Here is an 8,692-nt window from a genome sequence, read left to right as displayed (position 1 = left end):
CTTTTGCATCATGTCGCTGACACATGGAAGCTGCCGTATATCTGTTCACTCACTGTCCGCTCTTGACTGTATTCACGAGAAGATGGTTGTGATACTAAGAGGCCGAATGGTGTCTGACGTCCTGCACTCTTTCGCTGCATGTACATTGCCTACGCACCGTGAATCCGCAGCGATACTTCACCTCTCCGTCTGCAGTGACTCCTACAGACGCTGCGTACACGCTGCAGAATTCGCCTCAACAGTGAGAAGCGCAGTAGGATTTCAAAGCATCTATGGGAGGCAGAGAAATCTGTGCTTGCGAGCAACAGGACGGGTAGGTGTCCGCAGGCTGTTCTGGGGCGGATGCCATCCCGGATCATCACCCAGCTTCGATTCCAGGCACGCGCGGATCCTGGTCACACCTCGTGCCTATATGCGGACCTCTTGACGTTGTTGAGTGAATGACCAGGGAATATGGCGAGCGAAGACCTTTGACCTTCCTCCGCTTGTTGCTTCGCTGGCACTTTGCGTCCGGGAGTGATGATTGCAGATAGGAGCTGGCCTATTTTGATCCCGGTCTCGCTAGTGCTACTTGTGCTTCTGTTGCTTTCCCTCCGGACTAGCGCAGCTCGTCTGTTTCTTTCTGTGGACATCGTGACTGGAGTATACAGCGACCACCACCAGACACTTTGTACGCCTGACGGAGCACTATTCACCGCATGTGTCCTCTACCCACTGTTGTGTGTTTGACATTTCGCATTTCTTGTGTATCGCGCAAGTCTTCCTTGGCGTACAGATGGCAGTGAGAACCCACATGTCAGCTGTCTGCGCCGCAGGAAGATCGCCTCAGAGCTATTGCTGCTGTACCTACAGGTGTGTTTACACTGCTCATGCATGTTACATGCTACGCAAGCATTTAGCAGTGCGAGTGTCCCGGCGCAGGGCAAATATAAATTGATCAACGCCATCCGCATCTTCGCTGTGAAGCCGAAGATCCTATCTGGCCTCCTTTGACAACACGAGTCGGTGTGTGGGTCGATGACAGCTCGAGATCTAGGTGCGCGGCCGGGAGTATCTGAAGATGGCATTTAGATTTCCGTTACAGTATGGAGTCATCACACAGAAGGTCGAGTCAGATCTACACAGCTGAGCACACAGGCCTCTCTCCCCGGTTCTCGATAAGTAAATGCCTTCATAAGGCCTACTGTAAACTCCTTGTGGTCCTATAAGCCTAAAGGCGAAGCGTTGCTCCCTCACGACCTGCCCCGATGATCTGCCCTGCGTGACACCCCCATGGCCAAGAAACGTACCGGACCTCAACAATCGCAGCGTCCTACACTTGACCCGTGACGACTTGACTCTTGAACATCGTCCCAGAACGTCTGCCGGCCCACGAGCGCGAGTGGTACCCCCTCGGGAGAGAGAGACTGTCCTGATTCTCTACATCCACCTTGATGTTTCGCAAGTCAGAATCAACCTGCACTCCAGTCTTCATCTTCGACCTGGGTAGCGCAAGGCAGAACTGCAACTCTGAAAGGTTCGGCCACCCAATTATGACCTTTCAATGTGGTAGCATTCATTTGTTGTTCGCCGTGACAGGGCTCCCAAAGGCTATAGCCTCATGCCCTCAGCTGTCTTGAGCGATCGCCAAGCTCATGAAGCCGTCGAAAAAGGCACGGGCCTCTTCTCAATCGCCGAAGCGCTGCCTCCAGAGACTTTTGAGGCATCAGTAGGTCTTTGTGCATTGCCTCGGAGCCCAGCTGCTGGGCCTCGCTCAGATGGCATGAGCCGTCGCTGCCGGCATCTGACAAATTCACAAGGTCAGCGGTCGTTGTTGGGCTTGCAGCACGAGTGGCCATGCGACAGGATTCTTCAGGTGTAGGAGACGAGGCGGAATACACTTGTAGAGCTGAGTTCCTGTCCAGTCTGCTCTGCCAAATTTTGACGCGGCTGACATTGTGTGTCCCACATGACCTGCCAAGAACCCAGCCTGGCTATGTGCGAGATCGTGTGCTCAACACTCTTGGTGGCAACCAAGTGAAGCATGAGGTCTTGCGAAACTGTATATGGCAAGAATGGGGATCCTAAGGCGCTGGCTCCCCCCTGTGGCCAGAGAGGTCATGTGAGCCGGTAAGGAGTCTCAATACTGGAGGGAGACCTTGCGGAGTCTCATGAAGATGACCGGCGCGCGGGGTAAATTGAAGAAGTCGGTGGCCTCTCGAAGCACCCGACGGTTGCTATTCGTAGTCCTCACGGTGACAGCCACTCTGAGCCTGAAGGCAGGCAGCTTTGGTATCTCCTTCGCAGGCGGGGATAGCGAGGGCGTCAGGAGTCATTGCACATGTACTCCAGACAGCGACACGATTGGCAACCGTATAGACTCACTTTGCTCTTGTGCCTTCGCGATCTTCGATGTCGTATCGGATCTCCGTCTCCTCTCGATAGATTCTCGAGTCTCTCGCACCGCTACCAGCGTGCGTAGGAGAGTGTAGCTCAGTTCTGACGAGCAGTAGAGAAGGTGGAAGCTTCTCTGATACGACTTGCATTGGAGCAGCTGCTTGGCGTTATCCTTCTTCTTTGTGAACAAAGCCAGTGGAAGGTCGTCATTGATACGGTCGTGCATCGGAGCTGAGTAAGGATAGTGCCAGCGGTCACGACTTTCCTCACAGAGGTAGGTAGAGGGGGGCTTCGTTGATGTGAGCTGTTATTGGATTTACTCGAGTGCTCTCCTCTCTGAGAAGAAAAGAGGTGGAAAGCCTTCGTTGATAGCAGCTTGTGCTGCTTGAAGTGGAAACGTACTGAGCCAGAAGGCCACAGGAGGATCAGCCATCATATGAAGGTGATAGCTGTCTGAGGCAAAGACAGCTAGGCTTTCGAAAGAGAGGGTGGAACGGTGCGAGGGAGGAGGAGAGGGGGAGGGGAGGGGGAGGGGAGGCCGGGGGACCAAACGGCCTGCATATCTTTGAGCGAGCGGGGGTTTCGCGGCTCAGCCTTGGCAGCGATGCTGCGACGCCTGTTGCGGCTGTGTAATCACACGCGCGAAGGGGCTGAGCCAGCATTGAGGCCTTGCAGAGCAGTAGAGACCCATCAGAGGATCGGTATCTGCTGACGACGATGGCAATGTCTTTCCCAAGCGTGACCCTCCGTGCAGATCACTTGCTGACAGTTGACGCTTTGATGCCGCTCGTGCCTGTTGATCCGGTCTTCCCTGACGCGCTGCCCTGCTGCCATGAAACGACCTTCGAGCCTTGTCTCGTCCTCTTCCGCCTGCTGAGAGGACGATACGGCGTACGGACTGCTGAGGCCATACGGTTTGTCACACCACTGATCCGAGTCATGACGCGCGACCTTTGAGTACCCTACTGATCGGTCAGCATGGAACGAATAGAAGAGAGGCGCCGCTGCGCCGTCACGGGTCTGCCTCCTATTGCTCACACCCTTACCATGGCGATGTGTTCATCCCTTGATGAGGGCTGGTCCCCATGTCGCCTTGGCATTTGCTCTTGGGTCATCACAAGCAATATCTCCCACACTTTGTCGAGGACCGAAGCGAGTCGACGCCAAGAGGTGGGCAGCAGCCGCAATGCGAGGAGTGCGTGATGCGCCGTCGGGCATCGGGCCGCCATCCGTTGCAGTTATACAGCTTGCGCTAGAGCCGAGGTCCCGGACTCTAGCCGACAAACTAGGCTCAGTATTCTCGCCAATCGTCGTCTCCGGTCCCCAGTGCCGGACATTGTCGGACAGAGACTGAGACTGCAGGAGCAGCTGGCTGAGCAGACATCATGCGGGGTAGCGTGCGAGACGCACTCCGTACGCCATTCCCGAGGTTCAATCGAAGAATTCAAAGAGACGAGATCGTGGGAATCATTGGGCCAAAAGCTTGCGCTCTGCTAAGCAAAAGTTTCAGAGCCCGCATACCGGGCTGGGTGTTCCGGACTCTGGTAGCTCCTCCGGAACAAGTTGAGGATGTCTCGTGTCCACTGGGCGACAGCTGCTGCGCTGCTGTCGCGGGGCAGGCAGCACTCGGTACGCTACGCGAGGTGGGTGCGCTGCGATGTACTGTGGCTCGATGCGCGAACAAGCGAGACCCCGCAAAAGGAAGACTTAGGCCGAGGCGCAAACATGGGTGGGCACAGAGCAGTAGCAAGGGTACCGTGCGTCTATCACAGATGAGCAATTCGAATCCTGGGAAAGTTTACCTGACGCCTGAGGCTCGTGATAAGCAGCGCTCCAGGAAGACGACCGGTCATGCACGGCGTCTCGGACTTCGGAGTGGAACATCGCCGGCGAAAGCGGAGAAGATGCGGGGTAGCTTTCAAGGTCCGACACTCCAATTACTCGCTTAGCCAGCAGGCGAATACAGTGACTCTTCTAGCGAGCTGCAGCCGAATATACCGATGCTGTAGCCTCGTACTTGGGACCAAGTACCAGGCTGCTGCCAATCCTCCAACGGCAGCGGAAACCGCGAAGGTCAGATGACCGCGACGGACACGAAAATAGCAGACGATTGCTTTCCGCCATGAGGCGAGGCTCTGGCTGCAGTCTGGTATAAGTTCCTCCCTTTTCCTCCTCTATCCCACCACCTTCAATCCTCATTCCACAGTCTCTCACTCCCTCCCGCTTCTCGCTCCCTCTCCCTTTATCCATCCGCCTTTGGCCTCTGCGACTCCCCATCGCATTCACTCTGCTCTCTCCACTCCTCTGCACTCGCCATCATGCTGTCCCTCCCATTTTTACTCTGCACTGCCCTTGCCTTCGCAGCTTCTGCCTTGGCCTTGGCTGTACCTCGCGCTGTGTCGGGCTTTCCCGATCCCGTCGTAGACCCGTTCTACTCGCAGCCGAGCAACATTGCCTCCTACTCGCTCGGCCAAATCATTGACACCCGAGCAACGGTGTCGACCTTTGCTAGTCCGAGCTTGGAGAAGAGCTATCAAATCAAATTCAGAAGTCAGAACGCGCAAAAACAGCCCATTGCGGCCGTCACCACTGTGCTAGTGCCCACGAAGAAGACCCTCTCCTCATCCGGCCAAGCATCCATGCTGAGCTTCCAAAACTTTCAAGATTCTGTCACCCTCTCGTGCTCCCCAAGCTGGGCCTACGTCGCGAATTCTGGAAGCCCAGCTGCGTTGGCGGCCAACCTCGAGGCTCCCATTGTCAACGGATGGGCTCTCGACCAGGGCTATTACGTCAGTATACCGGACCATGAAGGGTAAGTTATTGTTGTGGAGAAGTTCTGACGACAGCTTCATGAAGCTTACGAGATCTGTCTTGTGATAGCCCGAGCTCTTCGTTCATCTCCGGCACCAACGCAGGTCACATCGTCCTCGACGGTATCCGCGCTGCACTCACATCAGAAGGATTGTCCACCAAGACACAGATTGGCATGTACGGCTACAGCGGCGGAGCTAATGCGGGAGTCTTCGCCTCATCCCTCGCCCCGAGCTATGCAAAAGAGCTCAACGTTGTCGGTGTCAGCCTCGGGGGTACGCCCGTGTCGCCACAAGACACCTTCTACCAGCTCAATGGTGGATTCGCTTCTGGCCTTGCTGGTGCTGGGGCTGTGGGAATTGCCTCAGCCTATCCGGATGTTCAACAGTATCTCGATACCCACATCAACGCTAAGGGTAAACCAGTCATTGCAGGACTCAAGTCTGATGGCACTTGCGTCGGCCAAGTCGTCGCTGAATACGGATTCATCAACTTCTTCGACCTGATTACACCAAATCAAGATTTCCTACTGGTTGCGCCCGCCCGCAAGGCCTTAGCAAAAGAAACGTTGCTGCAGACTCAAGCCAGCTACACGGTACCTGTGCCGAAGCATCCGAGGTTCATCTACCACGCACTGACCGATGAGCTCGTACCCTTCAATAGCTCACAGCTCTACATTCAAGAACAGTGTGCCGGAGGTGCCGACATCCGCAGCATCGTCTACCCTGTCGGAGAGCACATTACCACAGAAATCTTGGGCATCCCTTCGGCTCTTGCTTTCCTCGGCAGCGCTTTCGCTGGAACGTTAGGAAGTGTTGCCTGCGGCACTATTATACCCGATACTCCTCTTGGAAGCGCAGCTTCTGTCAAGGTGCTTGGTTCGGCAAGAGATTCTGCGTTACAGAAGGCCAAGAGCGACGGATCATGGAATCTTTGATCGCCGGCGGCCGGAGGAGTCGCGAGGTCGGGTCGAACGCCACCACCGATGCGGAAAGCAGACAAAACTAGCGAGTGGGGTTACCGCCCTCTGCTGCTTCTTGAGACGCTGCAGGCTTGATTCGAACCAGTATCTCTGTATCTGATCAGAGACTTAAGCTTCGTACTCGTCATGCGCCACCAAAGATTGTTCACAGTGCTCAGCAGGTCCTCGTTCCTCTGTGTGACTTAGCCCTTCCCTCCATTCGATGCAAGCGTACATGCGTCTCTGTGTAGAATCTCGTCCCGGCGCATCGCTAACTGTGAAGCGTTGGTGACTTCTCTCCACTTTACCTCAGAGAAGACGCTTCAAGCACCTGAACACTACAGGGACCTAGCAAGAGCAGATCATCGGGGAGGAGAAACACAGGAATCATTTAGAATTGTGGAATATCGCATTCTGGGGGCGGTAGAGCGTCGTCATTGCTAGCTCGCTGTACTGCAACGGCGGCAGCGCCCTCTTTGGCAGCTAATGCGTCCGCTTCCTCGTCTTGCCAAGCCACGACCGTGCATGAGGCAATCATCGGCAATCTGCCCGATAAGGCGGTGCTTGGTAGTGACGTAGTAATCGGGGGCGCGATTACATAAGCAGCGCCTAGCCAACGATGTGCGAATTCCGCACTCGCTCCCGCTCGCTGACCATATAACCCCCCGCCTTGTCATGGGACATTGAGCGTGCTCCTTGTTGCAGCTACAACTCTGATCCGTCGCTAGAGACTGTCTTCTTGTCGCTCGTCACATCGTCTTCCATCACTTCACCAGCGACCTTTCTTTTACTCTCTCCTCAAATCTCCGGAAGTTGCATTGCGTCAGTCTACGCCTGCCATCGTTTCGCTTGCCTTATTTTCATTGCGGAGAGCAGACGATCACATCGCATTCCGCGAAGTCGAGTTCATCCCTTCTATCTCCTTGCTCATTCTCAATATAATGCCCGCCTTTGACATCGAACTTGTGGACCTCCCCAGCAAGGGAAAGCTGGTTCCTCGTCGCGGCGGTGGTGGAGGCGGGGGCGGCAGAGGTGGAGGAAGTATCGGCGGGAGCAGCAGCGGAAGCAGCTCCAGTGGCAAGGGTGGGACTTCCTCCTCCTCGTCCTCTTCTTCCTCCTCCGGACGCTCTTCCTATGTTGGTGGTTCTTCCTTCGGGGGATCTCGCTATCCTTCTTCAAGTACAGCGAACGGCGTGGCACGCTTTGCCATCCCAGCATCTGCTGGCGCTTTTGCAGGCCGGACCGCTGGCGGTGGCACACGAGGCGACATCTATGGATCAGCTAGGTATGGCTCGGGGTATCCTGCCGGCTACGGAACAACCCGAGGGGTTTACTACGGAGGTGGGGTCGGCGGCCTCGGCTTTCCGTTCCTCTACTGGCCTGTCTTTTGGGGTGCCGGGTATGGAGCATACTATGGCTCCGACCGATACTCAAATGATACAGATAGGCCGGGTGGTGCTATGACGCTATACGTCCTGCAAGCACCAGCTAACGTGAATCAGAGCCTGAATAACTTTGGGCTCTACGGGTGAGTCAGAATGAGGGCCGCCCCCAGGACTAGCTTCATCCAACAACTGACAATCCAGATCTCTATCATCTACAGTGACTTCGACTCTGTTGACAGTGCCAGGGCCTCTCTAGTGGACGCGTGTGGCGTTGGCTCTGGTCTGGCGGCCAATTACACCGTGACGCCCAGTCAAGCTGTCCAGACCTACCGCTCGTCCTCATTCAGTCTTTTGCTAGACAGGTACGACAATTTACAACCGCAGAACGCGACCGATGACGATTCCATCGACACCCCAATCCCATCGCTGCCTGCAGACGTGGACACAACGTACTTGTCCTGCCTCAACACCACTCTCGGTCAGGACCTACTCCTACCTTCGGACGCTGAGACGAGTCTGGCATACCGCGTTGGTGGTGAGCTACAGATAACCATCGTGTTGTTACCTGCCTTGCTGCTCGCATTCATTCTCAGTCTGGTCTAGTACAGTACTGCGTGGCAGGGGGCTCGTTTCCCAGTCGAGTCATGACCGCAATGCCCACCTTCAGACAATGTCTGCTCTTGGCGATCAACTCAGAACGCAGGTCGCTTCTGAGTCTTGGACCTGGTACAGTAAACAGCCAACAACATACCCTGCCGCTCGAGATCAATCACTCGTAGCCTCATCACCTCGCCCTCGTTCCCTGCTCCCTGTCTACCAATTCCGACCTGAGCATTCTCGCTCTAGGCAAACTCGTCAAACGTCGACGCCGCGCTTTGGCGGTTAGTCAGACTCGTGCCCCACCCTCGCATTGTACATTACCAAGCTCATGATGCCAAATTGTTCACATGTCCCTCCAGGCGCTTGTAGTCCAGCGCCGTTCCCAAATGGCTGACAAGTGGAGTTGCCAGGCGAGACAATGGCAGGGTGGGGCGAGCCATTGTCTCTTGTTGTGGTGGAGATTGTGTTGGCTGCTGTGGGTCCTGTCCCTGTCTCCTGTCTCCTTTTCTTTGGTGTGATTGCGAGGGGAGGGAAAGGGCTGTTGGCTGCTGTGGGTCCT

At 55.5% G+C, this 8,692-nt stretch overlaps 3 protein-coding genes across 3 annotated transcripts; all 3 read left to right on the top strand.

Moving 5' to 3' along the window:
• Window positions 1–3,539: 3,539 nt before the first annotated feature.
• BCV69DRAFT_87840 (hypothetical protein) lies at window positions 3,540–4,509 on the top strand. The gene has a single exon (XM_025495598.1). It carries the CDS (start codon window positions 3,762–3,764, stop codon window positions 4,323–4,325), a length of 564 nt encoding a protein of 187 aa, XP_025345052.1. The 5' UTR covers window positions 3,540–3,761; the 3' UTR covers window positions 4,326–4,509.
• A 1-nt stretch (window position 4,510) lies between these two features.
• Window positions 4,511–6,607, top strand: BCV69DRAFT_87830 (lipase A). Its single transcript, XM_025495596.1, has 2 exons — window positions 4,511–5,188; window positions 5,257–6,607. Exons 1-2 carry the CDS (start codon window positions 4,695–4,697, stop codon window positions 6,122–6,124), a joined length of 1,362 nt encoding a protein of 453 aa, XP_025345051.1. The 5' UTR covers window positions 4,511–4,694; the 3' UTR covers window positions 6,125–6,607.
• BCV69DRAFT_87831 (hypothetical protein) lies at window positions 6,608–8,276 on the top strand. Its single transcript, XM_025495597.1, has 2 exons — window positions 6,608–7,676; window positions 7,752–8,276. Exons 1-2 carry the CDS (start codon window positions 7,090–7,092, stop codon window positions 8,134–8,136), a joined length of 972 nt encoding a protein of 323 aa, XP_025345050.1. The 5' UTR covers window positions 6,608–7,089; the 3' UTR covers window positions 8,137–8,276.
• The last annotated feature ends 416 nt before the right edge of the window (window positions 8,277–8,692 follow it).

This window comes from Pseudomicrostroma glucosiphilum (assembly GCF_003144135.1).
Source record: "Pseudomicrostroma glucosiphilum strain MCA 4718 unplaced genomic scaffold BCV69scaffold_19, whole genome shotgun sequence".
Lineage (NCBI taxonomy): Eukaryota > Fungi > Basidiomycota > Exobasidiomycetes > Microstromatales > Microstromataceae > Microstroma > Microstroma glucosiphilum.
Note: the sequence above shows the minus strand (reverse complement) of the source record. Positions and strands in the feature narration are given on the sequence as shown.

Bases quoted from the DNA above. Each gene is read 5' to 3' on its own strand.
- BCV69DRAFT_87830 (XM_025495596.1), top strand. From the start codon at position 4,695: ATGCTGTCCCTCCCATTTTTACTCTGCACTGCCCTTGCCTTCGCAGCT. The intron at 5,189-5,256 runs GTAAGTTATTGT...GTCTTGTGATAG, and splicing joins AGTATACCGGACCATGAAGG to CCCGAGCTCTTCGTTCATCT.
- BCV69DRAFT_87831 (XM_025495597.1), top strand. From the start codon at position 7,090: ATGCCCGCCTTTGACATCGAACTTGTGGACCTCCCCAGCAAGGGAAAG. The intron at 7,677-7,751 runs GTGAGTCAGAAT...TATCATCTACAG, and splicing joins AATAACTTTGGGCTCTACGG to TGACTTCGACTCTGTTGACA.
- BCV69DRAFT_87840 (XM_025495598.1), top strand. From the start codon at position 3,762: ATGCGGGGTAGCGTGCGAGACGCACTCCGTACGCCATTCCCGAGGTTC.